Source organism: Pieris brassicae, chromosome 3, assembly GCF_905147105.1.
Source record: "Pieris brassicae chromosome 3, ilPieBrab1.1, whole genome shotgun sequence".
NCBI classification, from domain to species: domain Eukaryota; kingdom Metazoa; phylum Arthropoda; class Insecta; order Lepidoptera; family Pieridae; genus Pieris; species Pieris brassicae.
Window position 1 is genome coordinate 3,269,867 of NC_059667.1, and position 23,466 is coordinate 3,293,332.

At 33.0% G+C, this 23,466-nt stretch overlaps 3 protein-coding genes across 5 annotated transcripts; 1 reads left to right on the forward strand and 2 right to left on the reverse strand.

Annotated features, from left to right (window-relative positions):
- Positions 1–327: 327 nt before the first annotated feature.
- LOC123707167 (arf-GAP domain and FG repeat-containing protein 1) lies at positions 328–8,054 on the reverse strand. Its single transcript, XM_045656998.1, has 6 exons — positions 7,885–8,054; positions 7,321–7,815; positions 6,908–7,056; positions 5,609–5,668; positions 4,608–4,720; positions 328–2,644 (listed from the first exon to the last, which is right to left on the reverse strand). Exons 1-6 carry the CDS (start codon positions 8,046–8,048, stop codon positions 2,597–2,599), a joined length of 1,029 nt encoding a protein of 342 aa, XP_045512954.1. The 5' UTR covers positions 8,049–8,054; the 3' UTR covers positions 328–2,596.
- A 1,603-nt stretch (positions 8,055–9,657) lies between these two features.
- Positions 9,658–13,032, reverse strand: LOC123707635 (asparagine synthetase domain-containing protein CG17486). Of its 3 annotated transcripts, none has more exons than XM_045657867.1 (8): positions 12,891–13,032; positions 12,579–12,824; positions 12,324–12,495; positions 12,050–12,258; positions 11,488–11,888; positions 11,132–11,300; positions 10,120–10,288; positions 9,658–9,849 (listed from the first exon to the last, which is right to left on the reverse strand). In XM_045657867.1, the coding sequence occupies exons 1-8, from the start codon at positions 12,942–12,944 to the stop codon at positions 9,827–9,829; spliced, it is 1,443 nt and encodes a 480-aa protein (XP_045513823.1). In that variant the 5' UTR covers positions 12,945–13,032; the 3' UTR covers positions 9,658–9,826. The 3 variants fall into 3 exon arrangements, with proteins under 3 accessions (XP_045513823.1, XP_045513822.1, XP_045513825.1); XM_045657866.1 differs by having other exon boundaries at positions 10,047–10,288; XM_045657869.1 differs by lacking the exons at positions 12,579–12,824; positions 12,891–13,032 and having other exon boundaries at positions 10,047–10,288; positions 12,050–12,438.
- A 63-nt stretch (positions 13,033–13,095) lies between these two features.
- LOC123706966 (regulator of nonsense transcripts 2) lies at positions 13,096–23,388 on the forward strand. The gene is made up of 11 exons (XM_045656653.1): positions 13,096–13,186; positions 13,263–13,973; positions 14,070–14,282; positions 14,487–14,738; positions 14,972–15,111; positions 15,579–15,873; positions 16,194–16,409; positions 16,698–17,729; positions 18,425–18,574; positions 21,013–21,158; positions 22,438–23,388. Exons 2-11 carry the CDS (start codon positions 13,272–13,274, stop codon positions 22,610–22,612), a joined length of 3,321 nt encoding a protein of 1,106 aa, XP_045512609.1. The 5' UTR covers positions 13,096–13,186; positions 13,263–13,271; the 3' UTR covers positions 22,613–23,388.
- The last annotated feature ends 78 nt before the right edge of the window (positions 23,389–23,466 follow it).

Here is a 23,466-nt window from a genome sequence, read left to right on the forward strand (position 1 = left end):
TTTTCATTGTAACGAAAACAATTCTATGAATTGAATAGTCTTTAAGTCGACGACATACATTGTCAAATTGACATAACATCAAATTTGAAAAGCGCGGGAAACGCGCTTTTGACTTGGGTTAAGGACGACTAACCTCACACCAACATAAATAATGCATTGTTTTCATACAGAAATTCAAATGCATCTATAAAAAATATATTCTTTTTTAAATCAAATATTTTATGGTTGCTATACGGGACGTTTTTTAACATGATTTAAAAAATTGAGACATTATAGAACCTGTATAAAAATTAAATAAAGCGAGATTAAAATAAAACAACCAAATAATAACCTTAATTGATTTATTTTTACATCTTCTATACAAATTAACAGATCTCAGTGCTCAGAGTACATAATTAATACTAAATAAATAGTCAGTGCATTGATAAAATTTTCAAAAATTAATTGCAATACAAATAGACTGGTTACAATCACAGTTAAGAATTTGAGAGGAAATTAATGGAAATGCTCAGCCATAATATACAAACTTCAAAATATAAAATATTCCCACACTTAAAAAACCGAATTAAACATGCATTTAATTGGCTTGTGTAGGGAACTAGCCTCTCAATTTCTATAAATTTTCTTAATCTAGATTGTGCTAATTTCGAAATCTGTCATGTTCTTGTTTTGTACAATAAAATCACTAGTAAAGCCTTAATAATTCTATAGAGTATTTGCATAATTAATGTCATTTAATACTCAAATGGGCCATCAACAAAGGCGATTTGCAGCTATTTTAATTAAAAAACTCAAAAATATAGAGGATTATATTATAGACTTCCCACAGAGTAGACAAATAATATTCAAAGAGACTTTTGTACTAGAAACTTTGGCTACCTTGAAATACGTTTAAGTAAAATCTATGAAATATGACTGTTTAATCACGTGGCACGTATGCGGTGCCTATATTTATCTATTCCATGGTTAGACGAAACAAGGCAATAGTATAATTTTAAGCAATATTTGGTGTAACCGCTATTGTTGATAGTATGTAGAAATTATTATGTGAACTTTTGCCTCAGAAATACGTTTGCGCGGGAAAACATTGGACGGTTATCATTGCACAGACAAATTCTCGAGTTACAGTAGTTTGACAACATGCCCCTACTATATTTGTATAAAAAAACCTTTCGCACGTAACGCTTACTACGGAATTTTATCAATAGATGTGTACATCGAAATTGTGTCTCCTCTTTATAATAATTATAACAATCGGTACTATTATATTACAAAATCCAACCTTTTTGAGTTTGCATTTTCCAGTTTTACAGAGTAACCCTGCTGAATTATATTTTACGTACTTATCAACGAATTTATTGATTAATTATTAGTGAATAATCAACTATCTTCTGCATTTAACAGTTAATTAAATATACATTAATGAGACGTTATTTTATTAATTTGTTCATTTTTACTAAATTATTACCTTTCACAAAATATATTATTTCTGACGTTAAAACATTACGGCCGCTGTGTTACTCATAACGCTGTTAATTTTTCCAAATAAAGCTCTGTATTACATGCCAATAACAAACCTAGTCCAGTCGAATACGCCCTTGGAATGAAATATATCATTCTCAGTTCATTGATTAAAAAAAAATACAGCCTTAGAAAACGTGAATTAAGTTGTTGCCATACATAGTACTGTATATACAAATATTAGGCCTATAGAGTTTTAATAAGAAATTATTTTTTGTGTTCAATATATCAAGAGGTTGATTTATTTTTAAATGTATTTGATTTTTTTGTTTTAAGAAATATATTTTTCTTAGACAAACATGGTCAATTCTATTATAAACAAGATATTTTCAATTTGACCCAATACTAAAAACTTTAAGAAAATAATTTTGACTAAATAATTACACAATTTCTTACATACCTCATATTATATTTGGCATATTGCAATCGAAGGACGGTTACGAATACATTACAATTCATTAAATTCTAATTTTTAAGTTACTTCGAGTTCATTTATCGTATGTCTTCTATTTATCACGCGTCCACAAGACTATACAATACAGAATCCCCCTATAAAGCGATTTCCGTCTCTCATAACGCAGTATTCCTATAATAATTTGTTAAGCCCATAAATAGTTTCGCGTACTTTTGCAACTGTTTCAATTCCGTTATAAAATTAAACGAAACAACTGTTCCAGGTTTTTCAATTGTTCAAAAATACGAGTTTACTCCTACAACGCGATTAACTCTAACGCGGTCCGGGACTACTGCGTTATAGGTTACTGTTACTGTAGTTTGTTCGTTAGTTATTAAGTAGAAAAAATAAATTTCGTTCCAAGGTCGTAATTGTTTCTATACTAATTACAATTAATAAAGCTCAGACCAACATCTTAACATTTTAAAGTATATTCTAAACATTCCGAATACTAAAGCGTAATACATATAAGAATAAAGATCTGATTTAAGGCATATTGAGGCACTTAAGTTACAACCATTACTAAGCACTATGGCAAATGTATATACTTAATAAATAATTAGATTTGTAGCATTTTGTGCTTTTGTTACGTAAATTTGTTCGCGATATTACTTACGCCTATCAGAGGAATGGGTTTTTCGGGTTCACGAAGCTCCCGTTGCTTGCCGGCTGAAAGAAAGTAAATAAATTAATTGGCCTGTCTGGCTTACGGTATTTTAACAACACGTAATGAATACGAGACGTCGTCGAAAAGAAGCGTATCTAAACTACGTATTCAATATAAAACATACACCTCGTAGGTGTTACGAATGGTGTATGGGAACTTATATTAATTGAAAGAAAACACTTTTTTATCGGATTGAAGCTATGTATTATTGCACGTTTCGCGTGGTTTACAGCGTGCATGGTCACGGTGACTAAAGACAAAAGGTGTTGCATGTCAAAAAGTATCACAGCTTGTAGAGAAAGTTGTATTATCTGTATTTATTTCCCCGGAATTGATCGTCATGTTTTAGTCGATATCAACACCTTTTATCTTCAGTCACCGTGACCATGCACGCTGTAAAGCACGCGAAACGTTGGAAAAATTATAATTATATAAAATAATTATAAGTTTATAATAATACATAGCTTCAATCCGGTAAAAAAGTGTTTTCTTTCAATGTGTTAAAGGTATGTTAACAAAAGACAACTTATATTAATACTTAATTACCTTCTATATGGTCTAAGACATGAAATGTCTGCGCAATACGGAATCACGAGTAAGGCAAATAAAATGCATAAAATCTCGCAGTCTCCTGACACGGTATCAATAAAATCCGTCTACTTAAATACTTCAAAACACTCGTAACAAGTCTATTGTATTATTTTTGTGGTTTTCCTTTTGGTATAAAAAGTAATGCGTCATTTCCCGGTATCAAGATAAAAACATCAAAAATTCCGCATATTTATTACGGTCAACGTCAACAATGATTGGGATGGATAAAAGCGGGCGAAGAGAATTATCAGTGCGCAAATTGTTACTAAATGATAAACGCAGTCTAGGATCTTCATCCGCTAAAATTTATACATAGATAGTCCACTAGGATTCATTAGGTCAATGCGATTTGTTGAATTTTGCGTCTTAATTATCAATTGCACAATTTTCAACAGTAAAATTCTTTAACCTATTAAAGTCGCTTTAGACGACTCGTGTGAAATTTAGCATCTTTAACTCAGATGTTATGTGAGCCTAAATATTGCTACGAGTTGTGAACGAATACCTTCAGTAGTTTTCGTGATAAGTGTTAATATAAACAAAAAATTACGTGTTACTCTATCCAAAGCCTGTTTCATATCATTTAATTTCTCAATTTATTAAATGAAGCGATTTCCACAACTTTTGTAATAACTAGTCGTCTAAGGCTCGATGTGTTTAAGCTATCGTGGAATGTTTACAAGGAATATTAAGAATATCCTAAGCTAAATGAACTTTATCATAAGGATACACCCTCACGTACATACCATCACTTAATCATCATCACACAACACTGCCGAATTAGGTACTACTTTTTTTTATAGAACAGTGGGCAAACGGGCGGGAGGCTCACCTGATGTTAAGTGATACCGCCGCCCATGGACCCTCAATGCCAGAGGGCTCGTGAGTGCGTTGCCGGCATTTTAAGAATTGGTACGCTCTTAGTTATTTATTTAATATTTTTTATTGTCTTTCTTTATTGTAAATGTTTAAATCTTATTGAATCCCATCTTTGGCTACATCTTTAGTATAATAGTTTTTTTGTTATATAATATTTAAATGTAGGATTACGAAAAAAAATATTATTTTTACACCAAAAATTTACGTAAAATTTGTTGATTTTATAACGAAGAAATGTATATTATGTGGGTGGAACAAACACACTAGTATCACTTCCTCTATGTTATCAACGACATTATGCAAACGTTTGGTCTATATTTATCAAGCACATTTGTATATACTATATTTATTCTATATTTGAAAACGATACATATGAAGCAATACTAGACTTGATAAAAGTTAGGCTAAATATCCCTAAGAAAAAAGAAACAAATAATATAGAACCAAACAGACACTTATGTTGTTAGATAAGTTTTATATAAAAGATAATATTACCATAAATGGATTAACAGAAACAGGTGCAGTACTCCAGCCTCCATTGAAAAATGGATTTTTGTTAGCGAATCCGTCGTTAGTTTGAAACGGATTGTTACTCATCACATTTTCCTCTGAAACAAATGTTACTTTACAATTTATTATATTTTATTCTTATCCATTAACTTACTATGTTTTGTCACGTTTATACACAATCAAAGAAGCATGATCGTGATAGGGACAAACCATCAAAAGAATAGTGGGCGAAAAAAACATTAAAATTTAGTACAAATTATTTTAACACGTCCCACTTATATTTTTAGTTTCCTTTAAACTCTGGTACATGTTTTATGTAAAACATCGCGTGGTGCGTAAGAAACTGCGTAGGCTTCCAGTTACGACCTAGTAATAAATATTAATATACATTATATGAATGATTATACAAATGAATGAACAAATTCAACCGTAATTAATATCTAATAAATACTTGGAATTGTTACTTATTGAAAGGATTCAATTCTATATGTAAAGACAGATGGAAACTTTTTCGAGGATCGGAAGTTTGTCACAAGTCATGCTCCTATAGAATGTTCCCGTAGCCAACTTCAAATACCCTCAAATATCATTCAAAATCCCCGTATGTTTTTGTTGTACCCTCAGTTTGAGATGTAATTTTAAATGTGCATCAAAATACATACATGTTGTATTCAATAGTTTAAAATTGATATCTCTGAGTATTATAGCTTTTGATATATAAGTTATAGCCACGCTAGTAGTAAGCACCCTAAAAATCTCCCAGGATACCTAGATCTCTAAGAAATTTAATTGTTTTAAAAATGAAAACACAATCTCGTATAAAGTAAAAATTGTTTAAAAGACAGAAACAAAACGATAGTGCGTTTTGTTTGTGTTCAGTCGGAACGCAGTGTCCATTCGATTTAATTAACAATATATAAAAAAAAATACCTAAGCTAGCGTAAAGTCACTACAGTTTTGAAAAATACCCAATTAAACCTACTTACCCATAGTTTTTTGTTGTCTAAATACTAAATCGAGGTCTGCTAGAGCCGCATAGCGATCATCTGTAAATATAATTTTATTAATCTTTTGTTATAACAATAGTAGGGAAGTGATATTGTACAAGGTTTCTCTGCATGTTTTCATAACAATATTAGATAAATATTTATTCACGACATCTTAATAAAGTTTTCTTTTTCGTTTGTATGTAAATTAAAATATGTTTGTATGGTGGATCCTATTGATATTGTAAAAAGCATTATTTCACTTTCGTTCTCTACTTATATCTCAATTTGAATTGTAAATAATAACATTTGCATATATAAAATAAATGAGACAAACTTACACTGCAATACAACTCTACTGACCCACAGAGGCACAGGTCACACATAATAATGGGTACATATATTGTCTACCAATGATAAAGACAACATAGACGTAATTCACACTATACTAATCAAATTTAATGATCAATAACTAGGCTAAACATTACACTATTTGTTAGCAAACAAATGATAAATTTCTATTTGAAACATTTTGATTTATTTGGATAATACTACAACTGTGTAGATCTATGTTAAGCAGTCATTTATTCATTAACTATAGCCAGTAGTCTTACTTAAGACGAGTTTAAATTCATATGATTACAGATGAAAATTTGTTATAATAATAAAATTAAAATTTAATCCAGCATTCTTACAGTGCATTAAGCATACTTATTGTATCAGCTGTAAGAATCATTTCTCTGTCTTTGTTTACAAAACATTGTGTTTCATATGCCTTCTAATGTGAAATAATTTAATTTAAATTTTACTATATCACTATGTGAAAACTGAATTAATTTGTGTAGGATGGCGATAGTTATGTGGAAACGGAAGCTTGTATTACATAAATGGCACAGATATAATATATTCAGTAACTAGGTAGCAAATTCACAAAAAAAATAATTATGTAACAATGGAATTATGCAATAAATTAAGAATGAGGATTATATTTAAAGTAATTGTTGTTAAAATAGTCAACTTATTAAGGCTTTAAGTTTGTCTTTATTTATTATATTATTTATTTTATTCTGAATTCTAAAATATGGGACAAATCCTTTTTATTATTTGTGATTCACGAAAATAATTGGTAAAACCCTACTAAAGTATATTGTTTTAATGCTGTTAAAAATACTTTATCAATTCAAGAATGAGTAGATAGCATTTTCCCCAAATAGATAAAAACTATGACTAACACAAAAGTACAGTACCTCTTTTATTATCAAAATAATATTATTGTTTATTTTTAATAATTTCACTTACTTGTGGCAGAATTTGTTGAATTAAAAGCATTAAATGCTGATGTGCTTGTAGTTGAAGATCGACTTGTATTGTTGTTAACACTATTAGTGACAGTGTTATTGTTTTGAGCACTGTTGTATATATTTGCCGTCGAAAAATCTACAGGAAAACTGCAACAAACATTTTGTTAACTTCGTGTTTTATGTGAATTATGTTTCTTATTGCCTTTAATATCAGCTAAAGATTTTATAAAAAATATATATCATAATATTCATTATTTATTATGATTATTGAATTTATGTTTATTTTAATAACACAACGCTTACACTTGATATAAATTTGCTAATGCTATACTAGCTTTACGTAATAAATATAATATTCAAAATAAGTCTATTTAAGACATGAGACTTTAAGACTGGATTAAAAATACTCACTCAGGTACTACAGGAGCCATAGGGGCGACAGGTGCAGCGTTAATGCCGTTAAACAAAGGGGGCGCGAGATTATTAACAGGCCTAGCTATCTTATGATTTGTTTCTTGAACAGGTGTGGCGGATATTATTTTAGTTAAATTCACTGTGTTGTTGTTAAGTGAATTTTTAGAGATCGGTGAAATCGCGATCAATGGCGCAGTAATAGTTGCACTGACCGATTTCTGTTTATTTTTAGTTTTCTGTGACGAGGTGCCGTTTACAATGGGTATATTGTTAGGCGCTGATTCTAGATAATATTGCTTCTTTTCATATTTATCAGACATAAAATCTCGGACGCGTTGTTCGTCGGTGTAATTCACACTTTCACCCTCATACAGGCCTAGCCAAACACGCCTGCAGTAGTCATTTCCTCTGACTCTTATAAACTCTATTTCTTCTGGAGTAAAGGTAGCCATAGAAATTGACTTTACGCGATGTGGTGGAGTGAGACCACGCCTGAAAAATAACACGGTCAGTTTGTTTGTTGTTCTAATTTAACTGCATTACGTAGAAAACAATACTTACAACATTCCCGAACATTTTGAGCACACGAAAGATCCTATCGTTGTATTAACATAAGTAGGCCCTCTTTGATTACAATCTAAACAATATTTGTTACCATTTTGCGAAATTAGCTCACGTAAAATTTCTAAATTTTTGTCGTCCTGCTTGCGACGGTTCGCAGCCATTTTCAATGTATTTTTGCTCAAGTGTGAAGTTTTGAACTTTCAAGAGGATACAAATGTCAAAGTTCGAAAAGTCAGTCCTGACAATACACTCTAGAGTGTTGCTTTTTATTATATGTAAAATAAAATTTTGCTGGTGTCAACATTTAAAAATTATTAAACACTATTCGAACAACGTCTATTCGACTATTGCTTCAATAATCATGGAAATAAGGTTGAAAGTATAAACCGTAACGTATTTAAGCGTTAATACCATATTGCCAGAGGGCTCGCAATTGCGTTGCCGGCCTTTTAAGAATTGGTCATGCTCTCTTATTAAAGGCTCTAAGTCAAATTGATTCGGAAATACTTCAGTGGATAGCTGGTTCCTCATAGTGGTGGTGCTCGCAAAGCTGCTTTAAAACACGGTCCGTTGTGATACAGGTGGAATTTTGTATTCTAGCTTGACGTCCGATAATAAAACTTAGTGCAGGTATTAGTTCGAAAAACTCTTCTAAGCACTATGGTAAATGCGGTAGAAGATGCAGAGAGTCCCCTCATCTCAATGCAACGTCAGAGGATCAAGCCGCTCGGATAGTGGCTGGTCATGTGGACAGTGGAAGGAGCTAGCACTGGGGAGCTGTTGCCCAGATAGGAGGACAGTATTTCATACGGGGCCCAATTTGCACTTTATTAAGTTGCGAGCGATGGTTTTGAGTGAGGTACCGTCTCGCCTTGTCTTTAAGAAACTAAGTGTGCTCAACACTTCCCCTCCTTGTCGACGCCTAATATTCTTATGCTAGCTGAAACTTTAAAAAGAGGAGTAGCGACAAAAGGTGCCTTTTTAGCGGACAACGCGCAAACTTGTGTCTTTTTAGGGTTAAATTGGACCATATTAAGTGTCTGGGTCACTATAGACACAAGTTTGTTCCGTTATTAATTGACAACTCCCTGAGAAATACCTGCACGATCAGTATAGACAGTATCCTCAATGCTATCAACCGCATAGCAAGTTGCAACAAAACATTGATATGCAGAAGAAAAAGGGTCGGATATCGAATACAGCCTTGTGGGACCCCAGCGTTCACGGGTTTAAGGTAGGAACATCCTTCGTGGATGGCGGATGATTGCTCTGTGCCATACCTGATCAATGGCTTTTGCTATGTCTAAAGTTACTGCCAGCGCCTCCCCCTTGGATTCAGACCACTGTATGGCAAACGAGAAGGTCACCAGATAAGCGACCACGTCGTAATCAGCTGGTAGGACTCTAGATATCTCAGGTGCAGGCTGTTAATAATGTTTAAAATTTTTTGGAAAACAAGGAGGTTATAGGTATTCGCAAAATAATTGCCAGTTTTAGGGGATTGGATGTATTGAAGCGGTTTTCGAATACTTCAGGACAATACCCAGGGAGTTCATGTACAGGAACAGGCGAATTAGGACTGGAGTGAAAGTACGCAGCACAATAGGCAGGGATATTATTAGGCTCTCCACTTATGGATGTCCAAGAATGATAACTATTTATTTGTTTAATACTAATCGCCGCATTCCATGTATCTTTTTCCTTCCACAACTCAACTTATAAAAGCTAATTAATAAATGCAACTAAAGGAACAACAATGACAAACAAATGTAGGTTTCATCAATTTATTGCAAATGTTTAGAAAGATCATTTCCATTCTGTTTCTTATTTGCAATCCTTGTTCCGAATTGAAGTGCCCGTTTTGGTAATATAGCGACATCTGTTAATCCAAGGTGCACTGCTAGTAATCTCAGCATTAACTTATCTCCTACACCCATTCCTAAATGGTCACTAGGAAAACACCTGTAATAATAAACACTATTAAATTACTCTAATAACAATGACTTATCAATGCAAATAATTTCAGTGTGTTGGTTTGTATGCATTTTACGAATGTCTATCATGAATTTTTGTAAAATTTAAAGACTAATTCGGTGATAAACTGTAACCCAAAACCTATACACACTTTTTATACTTATAAGAAATGGAATTAAACTAACTTAAACCAAGGTTTCAATTTTAATATAAAAGAAGAGAATTCCTCATCTAAATATGGCAATCTTGGTATTCTACCATGGTCACATATAACTCTATTGTCCCTTGCAAGGTTTCTGTAAGATATTCTGCTCCAATCAAGCATCATTTCTTTTCTTAAGCCAGCCCATCCTTGGCGCTTATATGCATTCCGATGTCTAGTATATCCTCCAAATAACTCATCTGCTCCTGATCCCAGTAAAAGAACCTATAATTTAAAAACAGGATAATGAACATCCATTTTTTTAGAGGAATGGCTTTTCTAGAACCACACATAAATATGTAGCGTCAGGCCCCGACATTGTTAAGATAACAAACACAAAGTTTTCTCCCAATCACTTGATTTATTCCAATTCTAATTTCAGTCTCTTAATTCAATACGATTTCAATAAACAAATTCAATAGGTAAATATTTCAAAGGCTACTCCGTAATTACGTAACGTGTGCACCGGGCAATAGTCGATGAACGACTGCCCGAGTTGTTTTTTTTTTTTTTTTTGCAGAAGGAATCTCGCTGTTGGCCTTAAGGGCCTTTACAGCTCAGCTCGGGCTGTTTTGGCGAGCGTAGCTTGGCCAGAATGGCGTTTTATCCCGCGGCTAGCGCAAGGGCGTCTCCTGTGAGACTCGAACCTCGGCTTGGGCCGTCGCGGGCATCGCCTGAAGGGCAGGACGGAAGCTCACTGGAGTGAGCGAAGTGCGAAGTAAAGGTCCTCGCCTTCCCCGGTGAAGGCGGTTTTTTACCCTAGTCTGTGAATTTCTATTTTTATTATTGGCCGCGCGGGCGGCATTTAATTTATTGTTTGCTACAGTAATTGGATCGTCCGGATCCGTTAGTATGTGTCGGGGCCTCCTACGAGCCCTTTTTGCCCGAGTTGTGCGCGCGCGCTGCTTTATATTGGTTTTGGAGTGGGGATCGAGTGACACATCGTACGATCGTTCGACTAATCGCCCGTTGCACGTTGTTTTACAAAACATTGATAGTGGCGCCATCAGTTTCACAAAACATTGATAGTGGCGCCGTTAAATATATATAAGGGATAAATAATCTTACTCTACATGGAGACACAGTGTGGCCCATACCCCATGCTGCATACCACAGTGCTGTCCCTAAACTTTCATCTAGTATAGTTCTTCTGGGATACACAAGGTCTGCTATTGTATGAGATTGAGATATTTCTAAGTCTTTCTTTTCAACATTTACTTCATGGAAAACCCATCTTCTAAAATTAAAATATTGATAATGAACTGAATAGTATTATTATATTAATATTTAAATAAAATGCACAGCCACATTACTTTTCCTATTTGAAAAATATATAAACTATTTTGATATTCTCTTGTATGGATCCCTGTATTCATTTGATTTCTATTGATCTTCAACTACTTATGGTAAATTGATCACCTTACCTAGAGCAACATTTTTGTTTAAGTTCATTATAGGATTGTCTGCCAGTAACTCTATCGGGAACATCATAAGTACCATTTTCAGTTTTAAAGGCAACATTAATCAGGTCAATAGGTTGGTTTTCTGGTACATATTTATCTGCTAAGTTTGCTAAAATAGTACAATCCAATCCTCCAGAAAACAAAATACCAACTGTGCTATGGCAGCACTCATTAACAGTATTCAGGCACTGTATACATTTATTTGGATGTGTTTCTAGTCTAATTTTAACACTTTGCTCTAATAAATGTAATATTGATTGCACCATCTTTGATAAAATTTCTTGTTTTAAAATTTCCTTCAAAATTGTTTGCTTACATGTATAGTTTTTAGAGATTTGATTGATATAATCAATGATGCCATCCTAAAAAATTATAAATTAATAAAAATTGTATTATAATATTTTCAGCTTGTAATAAGGCTAACATAAAATAATGTATGCATTATTGCAAGTAGAATAATTTTATAAGTATAAAATATGTTTCCTTCTATGTGGATGAATTGATGACAGGATAAACCTCTTACCTCATCATTAAGATCTTCTAAGATGTCATCTTCAAATCTGAACTGTTCATCAGGTAAATTTTGGTGTATCTGAATTGTGCTATACCACTTATCAAGACAGTAGATTCTTGAATCTTCATTTTGCCAATTGAATGTTGATAGTGTTTGGGATTCTATATTTAATTTATGAATATTTAGTGATGGTATTTCTACACATGGGTATTTTCTACCTGAAAAAAAAACTTTATAGTTATATGTGATGATGTAATGAAAAATCATATTAAACTCTTCTTACCTAATACACTACTTATAGTTATGGAATGCTCAGATTTATGCAACAATAAGCTTCCTCGACCAATCCTGTCCCGTGAGAAATATAATTTTTTTTGTAATTTATCATAATATACAATACAAAAAGGACCTTTTAGTAACTTTATCACATTTATGATGTCATTGTCTGATAAACACTAAAAATAAAAAAAACAACTGGTAAGGTATGATGTTACATATTATTGGATACTACATATGTCTAAATTCTAATCTTACATACTTCTTTAAACTTTTGTATTATTATCTGCGTATCACTATAATTTTTATCCCACTCGAGGTCATATATATCGCCATTAAAAAGAAGTACACCTTTATCATTTTGCAAAGGCTGTTTGGTAAGGTTAGGTCCTTGAGTCCATAACACAGCACCACAGAAAAACAGTGTTATATCTTCGGTGACTTGAATAGACCACAATTGGACACAATTAGGACCTCTGTTTTTGAGACGTTTTATTATTTCTTCATCCTAAAACAAACATTCCTGTGAAATTTTATGGTTGTAGATTTTACTTTATTTATATGCAAAAATTACTTTGGTAATACTGCTACTTGGATGAAATAAGATTTCACACAAAATGCCGCACATTTTTAATATTTCATTTAAGCATAGGTTATCAGTTATCAAACAAGATGTATCCGTGGAAGAATGAACTTAAATGTTTTGATTTTGTATTTGTTTACTTTGTCACTTTTGAACTGACAGTTGACCACTTTGAAATCGTGTTTCCTTATTGTCATTTGTAGTTGGTTAATGGTGATTCTGGAAGCTAGAATTTAGAGTTGAGAGTTTATACTATCGTGGGGCAAGTGGCGACTGGCCAGTGTTAGGTACTTAAGCAACAAACATTTATAATCTATTTAATTAAATAAACAACACATTGTTACATATTTTTTTATAATATAGTTTTAGATCATGACTACAAGTGAGAAAGATGCAGAAGGGAAAACTGATAGTACTGGAGGTGAGCCTCCAGAGAATACTGAAGACAATGACCGAATGGTCCTATCAGAATATATCACCCAACTTGAAGCTAGAATTAGTAGTAAATCTGATATAAGAAATAAAAATCTTAACTGTGTAAGACCTCCAGAAAATCATTTCTCTAAATTAGATTCTGGACTAAAGAAAAATACAACATTTGTTAAGAAATTAAAATCATTCAGTGCGCCTCAATTAGATATTTTGATGAAAGACTTAAGTACACTTAACCTAACTAAATATATATCAGAAGTAGCAGCAGCACTTGTAGAGGCAAAACTAAAAATGTCTGATATAGCTCCTGCAATAAACTTGTGTTCGGCACTTCATCGGACTTACACTGAATTCTCACCATTTTTCTTTGAAAACTGGCAAAAAATTCTTTCATTCAAGGCTACTGACAAAATAGCTAATTCTTCAAAATTGCGTGTTGACTTAAGATTTTATGCTGAGTTGGTATGTGTTGGAATTTTTACAAATAAAACTGGATTACCACTACTAGGAAATGTTCTCACCGTTCTTATTAATATGGATAAAGAAGACCATAATAATATACCAATATTATTATCATTTTGTAAACATTGCGGTGAAGATTATGCTGGTTTGATCCCAAAGAAAATCAAGGATGTTGCTGAGGTAACGAGACTTATGTGTTTTTGCAGTAAACAAAATGAAGATTGGATTTAACTAAACTATATAAAGTGCAATTATTAATCAGTTTTATATTTGCAGAAGCTAAACGTCACAGTTCCAAGAAATACGTTTCTACCTGCAGAAAAGCAAACAGCAGTCCGATCCTTGTTAAAAGACTATTATGCATCACTAGTTAAGCACCTTTTAGCAGAAAGAGCACAATTACAAGCACTTCATGTTGCAAATCAGAGGACTTTACACACTCGTGGTGAACTATCTCAGGAGAGAAAAGATCAATTGGAACAACATCAGGTATTTGTGAATATAATCCTATAATTTTACCTATGTTATAGCAGTGTAAATAAACATTTGTGATAAATTTAACAAGTTTGAAACAACAAAATTCAATGATATAAACAATTCAGAATTATATTAGTTTTTAACAGCCTCATTCTCTTTTGGCACAAACTCTAACATATTCAATATGTATGTATTTACATGTTTAATTTTTTACAGGCTACATATGACAAATTACTAACTGGTGCTCAGAACTTTGCTGAAGTACTAGGCGAGGAACTTGGTGAGGCTGGTGAGCCACCTACTCTCACATTAAATGTTATTGAAACACAAGGAACAGTTACTATTGGGGGTAATGAAGAGTACACAATGCAAGCAGCCACAGATCCTTGGCAGGATGAGGATACAAGAACATTCTATACAAACTTGCCCGACTTGAAAGTGTTTATGCCAAATTATCAATTAAAAGAAGTATGTAAACTAGAATACTGAATAAACATAATTTTAAAGTTTTTTGTTATTTTTAGTATTAGTAATAATAAAAATAAAAAACAACTATAACAAAATACTAGTTAAGAATACATCTGCTTAAAATTATTAAATAATTACCTGCAATAGGTATTTGACATTGAAATATCTCTTGTTTATTTAGTTTTATTTGTTGTAATACAATAAACTATAATATTATTACTACTTAATTTCAGACTCTTAAAAACAAAACTGAAACAGTGACTGAAGAAATGTTAGATGAAGACCTAAAAGAAGACGAGCTTAGTGACAGCGAGGAACCATCTGTGCCTGATGTAGATCAGGAGGAGGCTGTGCCTTCTAATGTATCTAATAAGTAAGTGAAATTCTTACGTTTTCTGATTGATTAATAATTTCTGTTAAGAAACTGTGTGTATGGAATTGATATATAGCCATGTAAGGGTAATGTTGCCAGTATAAATTATGCCCTTTGTTTTCATTTATTTTATATTTGTGTGAAATTATTAAAGAACAACATTTGAACAGAGGCCCAAACTTATTATCCATTCATGTGTAAATATTATTTTAAATCTTTGCCATCAGTAATAGATAATATTAGCTAATGTTGCACATTTATATACAATTAAATGTATGAAGGACAGCTATAATTTCTGGAGAAGTGAATGAATAATTAAAATTTTTAGTACATACCCAATTACTTCAAACCATCCAAATCAACACATGTATGTGTGCTCGACCTCAGGACTGAGGATTGCACAATACGCACTAAGTAAGACATTGTCTTTACAGCTTGGCTTAAGTATCTGGCACATTTTTTTTCAGATACGCTCTAGATGCATTTCTCAATGAACTGCCTAATTGCATTAACCGAGAATTAATTGACAACGCAGCGGTAGATTTTGTTCTAAATTTGAACACAAAAAACAACAGAAAAAAACTCACCAGAGTACTATTCAGTGTTGCTAGGACACGACTCGATTTATTACCATTTTACTCAAGATTTGCAGCAATACTGTATCCAGTCCTTCCAGATGTTTGTGTTGATTTGTGTCAAATGTTAAAGCAAGATTTCAAATACCACGTCAGAAAAAAGGATCAGATTAATATTGAATCAAAGGTAAAGTATATTCCTTTTTACTTGAAACTGACATAAAGTTAAAACTATTGCCATAATTTAAAAAAAAAAGTTTATTATAAAAGATAAGTTTATAAAAAAATATACCTAAACTTAATAAATGTGTTTAATATGTATTTTTGCACCATTTGCCTATCTTATGACATTTAATACTTGTTTTTTCTTTACTCACTCTTTAGTGGTTGCCTGGAAGAGATCGCTCGAAAGCGATAAAGCCGCCAGTTGCCCTCCTTTTGATTTAATTATGTTAAATTTTTTATTTTCTGTAAATTTCTGTTAATAAATAAAATAAATATTTCCAGATAAAAGTTGTGAGATTCATTGGGGAGCTTGTGAAATTTAATCTATACTCAAAGATGGAAGCGTTATATTGTTTAAAAGTCCTCCTTCACGATTTCAAACATCATCACATAGAAATGGCCTGCAATTTGTTAGAAACGTGTGGAAGATATTTATATTGTAATTCAGACACTCATCAACGGACTATGATATACTTACAACAGATGATGAGGAAGAAGGTATGTTTTAGTTCTCTTCATGCATTAAAGATGACATATTTTATCACAAAAAAAATTCTTTATAATTTTGGTGAAAGTCAGCAAAGGAAACCTATTCCATACAAATACTAAGAGTTTAATGTGTTTGACGTATTTTATATGTAGTAGATTTATTAAAGTTTTTATCTAATTGAATCATAGTCGAAAATAAATAAAACAATTTTTTACATTTATAATATATTTTTAAAATTTAAATCATATTAGCAGTTCTTGTGTTTTAAAACTTTAAATGAATAAAACCTATTTCAGACGGTATCAGCATTAGATTCGCGATACGTAACACAAATCGAAAATGCATTTTATTACGTGTGTCCTCCCGAAGCGCCCGCGCAGCCGAAAGAAGAAGAGGCACCTATGCATCAATTCATAAGAAAGATCCTTCACGAAGATCTCCAAAAGACTAACGAGGAAAAGATTCTCAGGCTTATGAGGAAACTGAATTGGGAGGATACCGAAGTTTCTGCTGTCGCAATACTACATTTGGCTGGGGGATGGAGGGTACGAGCCAGTGCAAGACGCGCGTTGGCAAGACTCACAGCAGAATTGTCCGTTTGGCAGGAAGTTGTCGCCCCAGCAGTTGTCGACACCATTATGGAAGAAATCAGACTAACATTAGAAGACCCTCATCCAAGATACAATCAACGTCGTATCGCTACCGTCAGATACTTGGGAGAGCTATACAACTACAAGCTACTGGATTCGCGTGACATCTTCACCGTGCTGTACTCCTTCATCACGTTCGGAGTCTCCAATGACCACACTAACGTGTCCGCCCTGGATCCGCCAGATAATGTGTTCAGAATCAGACTGGTCTGTGCTTTACTAGAAACCTGTGGAGCGTACTTCAACAGTGGCTCCAGCAAGAAACGCCTGGATTACTTCTTGGTGTTCTTCCAAAATTACTACTGGTTCAAATATTCAGACCCATATTGGACAGAGGAAAATAAGTTTCCGATATACGTGAAATATATTTACCAGGAGTGTTTGAGCACTTTGAGGCCGAAGTTGACTTTGTTCACGAGTTGGCAACAAGGCAAGGATGCTATAGAGGAATTGAGGCAGACGTTATACCCTGAATTGGGGGAGGAGGATTATGAGAATGAAGAGCAGGGAGAGGACAGCATAGCAGATGGATTGGACACAATTGTGGAGACAGACGATGAGACTGATAATAATCCACCGATTCCTGAAGAGAGTTCGGATGACGAGTTGACGGAAAATGCGGGAAACGAAGAAGATGGACAGGATGATATTACGATTGAACCGAGACGGCCAGCGACTGTGAGTATCAAACCGTTGTAGTACAATAGAACTAAAAAAATACACTTTTAAAATTGCTGCTTTGAATATAGGTAATTGATCATATTGACAATAATACTTTTCTAACGGAGATTAATGACCGTTTTTAAATAAAACTAAATAATTAAAATAACTGGCAACTAAACGAATTGTTTTGTAATGAGTTTTAAGTCTGTATTATAAAATGTAAACTTAACTTAACTCTAGATAAGTATTCATTACTTTTAAACTTTGACAATTAGGACTTGTCATAACATTCCTTAGAGCAGGATTAACTCATATAATTAATGAGGTCATCTGGTTATTCATCAACTTAAGAATAAATCTTAGTTTCAATTTACGAATATGTAACATAGTATTGTCTTTTGTTAACAAAGCTTTTACACATTAAATAATAATTTTAAATTTTCCGACGTTTCGCGTGCTTTACAGCGTGCGTGGTCACGGTGACCACGGTTAATTTAAAATTATGTAAATAATTATAAGTTTATAATAATAATACATAGCTTCAATGCGTTTAAAAAGTGTTTTCTTAAAATGTAACATTATACAATTATAAATGGAAGAGTGAATATCACAAATAATAAAACGCAATATTAAAGTACAAAATAAGACCAAAAAAACTCATCCAATGTCTTCAAAATCTATTCCGTGGTTAAATATAGTATTTTTTATAGGTGAAAGATGTGGAGTTCGAATCGGCGTTCGAGAAAATGGTAATGGAAAATATAGCGGAAAGACAACGCGAAAATCGACCCCAACAACGGGATATAGCAGTTCCTTTAACGTGCAGACAGACAACTAAGAAGACATACGAACAGTTATTGGTAAAGTTTTACTTGCTTTATGAGTTTTTTGCGTCTCTCACACACTCCTGTCCCGCGACCCCCTTTATTACTGCAAGATACTAATTAGTAAAGTGTCCATATTTAAAAAACAGACTGTTCAATAGACGTTGTGCAATTCGTGTTTGTATTCTTCTATGACAAAAAAAAACAAATGAGTTTCATTACAACCGTGCCCAAAACTGCAGTCGTTACAAGGAATTATTCCTGATATAGGAACTGCCTGAACTTGCGTTTTTTTATAATCATATTTTATAGAATTTATTTTCAAAGCTTCCTATAGTGACATGAAAGAACAAATATGTTCATAGTTTCATAGTCGTGACATTATGAAACTATATATACATATATTAGGTCCTTACATATGAAATTGGCGTTTTGTCGTATTGGCCACTTTGACCTCAAATACCTCCTACCTTTGGTTAGGAATTTCAAATTCAAATTTGTACAGCTATTTACTCATGTATTTCTGCTTCGATGACCGTCATTCATTTGTTTTTTTCTGTTTGCGAGTACGAGTTCCGCCGTGGCACTAGTGCTGCGGAAACGACTCGAATGGGGAATTATGTGTATGGCGGTCATGTTGCAAAAGAAAACACAGTTCATTTTTCGTTCCGACGTTTTCGTTTGAAGCAAATTGGGAAGATTAAAAAGCTTGATTGGTGGGTACCTCACGAATTGACTGAAGCAAACCGGCTAACGCGTGTCGACTGCTGCTGCGACATTACTGAACCGGCACAATAATGAAGGTATTTTAAACCGAATCATTACCTGTGATGAAAAATGGATTCTTTACGATAATCAGACGCGCTCAGCGCAATGGTTGAATCCTGGCCAGTGAGCCAAATCCTGCCCCAAGCGAAAATTAACCCCAAAAAAGTTACTTGTAAGCGTTTGGTGGATTAGTGCCGGTATTGTTCATTGCAGTTTTCTCAAATCTGGCCAGACTTTTACGGCTGATGTCTATTCTCAGCAATTACAAATCATGATGGAAAAGCTAGCGACTAAACAACCTAGGCTGGTCAATCGCTCCACGCCACTGCTACTTCACGACAACGCTAGACCACACACTGCACAACAGACGGCTACCAATTGGAATGTCTAAGACATCCTCCGTACTCCCCGGACCTTGCTCCAACAGATTACCATTTTTTTTCGAAATTTGGACTTCTTGCAAGGGAAAAAATTTAACTCTGATGGGGCAGTCCAAATCGCCTTCACAGATTTTATTGATTCCCGTCCGACTGGTTTTTTTTTAGTAAAGCGGTCGACAAACTACCTATGAGATGGCAGAAGTGCATAGAAAACAATGGTTCATACTTTGATTAATAAAATATATTATATTTAAAAATATTCGACTTTTTGTTCCTCCCATACAAAACGCCAATTTCATATGTAAGGACCTAATATATATTCAAACATCGAACCAAAGTGGAACAAATCAAACCAATGTTCTATAGCAATATTTGTGAGTGTAGAGAAGATATTAGTGACTGCGACCGTATGTTCTTATCATGTTCCAAATATGACCGCACCTCCTTTCTGTATTCCTTACAATACTACATGTTCCGTTTCCGACTAAAATCTCCTGCCTTTTGCTTTATCCTTTATTGTATTATGATGTATTATCTTCTTTCAAAATCAATAATAATATATTGATGTAATATGTTTATGTACAAATTACGAAGGTCACAGCTGAAGGTTTCAAAAAAAAACCAAATGATTTAAACTAATTTATTTTAAAAATAAAATTACAATTTAAATTATAATTAAAATTCCGCTGACACCATGTAACATTAGGGACGTGTTATTTTTAATATATTGCGAAATACAGATTCCATGGTATAGGGCTACGTAACATACATATTTTGTTTTAACTAGCTTATCCCTTTGTTTTAATTTATGTCTTTGTAGTTTCCCAACCTTTTACTTGAAACTGGCATAAAGTCAAAACTATTGCCATAATATTAAAAAAAAAAGTTCATGTTATTTGACATATGACTTTGTATTAACGAGCGTGCGATTCTAAAATAAAATACTAATGTCCGAATGCGTGATTTTAATTTCGCCATCTCTTACAAAGGCATCACTATAAGTTTAGTTTTTTTGAAGTAATTGTATACAATATTTGTTGTATAAAACAACACCATACTTGTTTGAATAATTAAACATATACCAGGCATGTGTGTACACAAAACACGTACTCTTATCGTTACTCCCTTTTTATTACTTCTTATATATAATGTTGTACTTGGTTAGCCTCAGAATAAATTGTATACAATATATATATATATATATATAATAATTATATACTTTTTTCTATTTCTATTTAAGAATGATTAAGGACCAGGCTGTCCGCTTTATAAAACACGAAATGTTCTGTAAATATTTGTATCTAGACAAATAAATTTGTATTCTAGCAAGGCAAAGAAGGCGTGGAATTTGTGTTAATGGTCCGTAAAGGAACAAAACCGCAGTATAAGTCTTTCAATGCGCCGCCAGAGCTCGCAAGTAATCTCCAACAACAGGCACTCGCCGACAAACAGGAGATGGAGAGGGTCAAACGGTAAGTTTTTTTTTCGTTTTTAACGTCGCAGGGAAGTGGTGTGGCAAGCAAGTCTTTGCCTTAAGAGTGTTGTATATGTTTAATAATATTTTTTTAGTCATTTGGGTGAGCCTTCTGTGTCTGACATCTTTGATTTTTAGGTCTATGGGTAAGGGTTTCCTCACGATATTTATCTTTATTTATTTCCACATCATCATTCTACCTTAACAGTTACAACTAATTCGAACGTCAAAATACCTACACCGATTATCTTAAAAAAAAAAAAACATTTAACAAATTATATTTACAAACAATTAGGTCTACCTCAGTAGAAATTTTGTATATATAATATGTTTACCGTACGAGTGAAACGCGCACATAGACAGTCTTTGTGTCTCCCTGATTTGAATGCCTCAGAGACTTGCACGGTTTCACCTTTTATTACACTTTCAGTCGTCCTAATATTAATAATGGGGCCACAAATTTTGTAAGTTGACACACAAGTGCGTCTTAGATTTTTTAGTGAAGTTAATGGATTTTTCTATGTCCGCAAGTAACATACAATTCAACAACAAGACTCTTACGATGACATGTCTGGCACAGAAGGCTGATTTCCTGTCTATGAAATGGATGCAATCAGAGACAAGATAGCGTTATAGCGCCACTGCATTATTTATTATTGTTTTTGACTCGTTGAATAACATTCTCTTCGACTCGTCGTGAGATGCAGCGATGTTATCTACGATAAACAATTTATAATATTTTAACTGTTATTATAACATTGTTTATTATGATTAATAAATTTGAATGTACCATTTTCTTTGGAAATACAGTCAAATCTATTATAGTGACATCGAAGGAACTACTCATATTTGGTTGTAAAAATCGATGACGTTGTTATTAAGTACCTAATACAATAGAATTCAGCCGGGACCGTTGATTTTGGTCAATATAACCGGTATGTTGTTCTAAACGATGTTGTCATAAACGTAATTAAAATTTTGCCTCGATTTAAGGGAAAACAATATTAAATAAGAAATACAATTTTTGAACGGATTTTAGCTATGTGTTATTATTATGTATTATGTTCAGCGTAAAGCACGCGAAACGTCGGAAAAAAATTAAAATTTAGAATTATGTAAATAATTATAAGTTTTTAATAATAATACATAGCTTTAATCCGTTCAAAAAGTGTTTTTCTTAATGTGTAAATGTGCTATTTTAACAAAAGACAATATTAAATAATCTAATTATATATCATCAATATATGGTTGGTTTAGTAAAGTTTACACAATTCTAGGTTAACATTAAACATATCCGAGAGGCAAGAGGAAGAAGAATATAGCGCCGAAAGCGGAGGAGGATCAGAACGGAGTGGAAATCCCAACCGAGGGCAGCACATGAGGCAGAAGTACCAGCACCCGAAGGGCGCACCGGATGCAGACCTTATATTTGGGCCGAAGAAGTTAAAATAGAATCTTTTGGTGAATTTTCGAAACAACTTGAATTTTAGACCCGTAAGCCTACCACGTATTCCTAATAGCGCTTTCGGTAACGTGATTCCAAGATTGTAATGTCTTCGGATATTATAACGACGAACATGCACTTAGTGACGTCATTATGGAAACCGTTTTTACAGAGTACCGGGACAGGTTTATAGAAATGAGTTACGAGAAAATTATAAAAATGCCTGATTATAATAGTTACTATGGGGGAGATGCTTCCTTTGTTTTACTTATTTGGTAATTACGTCAATAGTAACATTGTTACACTCATTGTCTATGCTTGATGTACTATTATTTTTAGAGAGAGGCTGGATAAATTGCAGTAAATCGGCTTACGTAATACTTGAACGGTCCCTAAAAAAATTTACGACCACTGACAGACATTTCTATGTCCGTCTGCACTTTTTTATCAGAGGCTTAACACCTCACCATTAAAATAGTATTTTTATACGCTAACTATATCAAAATTGTATCTATGGATAACGTTGACAGGAAATGCAATTCAATACAAACAAACTCTGTATATTATTAAAACCCTTGTAATAATTTGAATAATAACATATGAAATGAATTTTGTAATTATATTCAGAAGAAAAAGTATTCAATAACGTTAAATATCAAAGTTCTTTTTGACTAACCCTTTAATAATTTTATTTCATATATAAGGGGCTAAACTTTGTCAGTCATAATAGAGCTACAGATAAAAAACTATGTATTCACTAATGAATGTTAATTTCTTTTATTAAACTGTCATTATTAAAAAGTTGTTTTATTATATATTGCAATGTGTAATTGTAGTGTGTTGTTTAGTAGTAGTTACAAAA

What these genes read in the sequence shown, in the direction of transcription:
- LOC123706966 (XM_045656653.1), top strand. Translation starts at nt 13,272, where the DNA reads ATGACTACAAGTGAGAAAGATGCAGAAGGGAAAACTGATAGTACTGGA. An exon ending in AACCGAGACGGCCAGCGACT is followed by an intron (nt 17,730 to 18,424) that starts GTGAGTATCAAA and finishes TATTTTTTATAG; the next exon opens with GTGAAAGATGTGGAGTTCGA. An exon ending in AGACATACGAACAGTTATTG is followed by an intron (nt 18,575 to 21,012) that starts GTAAAGTTTTAC and finishes TTTGTATTCTAG; the next exon opens with CAAGGCAAAGAAGGCGTGGA.
- LOC123707167 (XM_045656998.1), bottom strand. Translation starts at nt 8,048, where the DNA reads ATGGCTGCGAACCGTCGCAAGCAGGACGACAAAAATTTAGAAATTTTA. An exon ending in TAGACAACAAAAAACTATGG is followed by an intron (nt 4,721 to 5,608) that starts GTAAGTAGGTTT and finishes CATTTGTTTCAG; the next exon opens with AGGAAAATGTGATGAGTAAC. An exon ending in TTTCTGTTAATCCATTTATG is followed by an intron (nt 2,645 to 4,607) that starts GTAATATTATCT and finishes ACTTTCTTTCAG; the next exon opens with CCGGCAAGCAACGGGAGCTT.
- LOC123707635 (XM_045657866.1), bottom strand. Translation starts at nt 12,944, where the DNA reads ATGTGCGGCATTTTGTGTGAAATCTTATTTCATCCAAGTAGCAGTATT. An exon ending in AACTATAAGTAGTGTATTAG is followed by an intron (nt 12,259 to 12,323) that starts GTAAGAAGAGTT and finishes TTTTTTTTTCAG; the next exon opens with GTAGAAAATACCCATGTGTA. An exon ending in ACACTGTGTCTCCATGTAGA is followed by an intron (nt 10,289 to 11,131) that starts GTAAGATTATTT and finishes TTTAAATTATAG; the next exon opens with GTTCTTTTACTGGGATCAGG.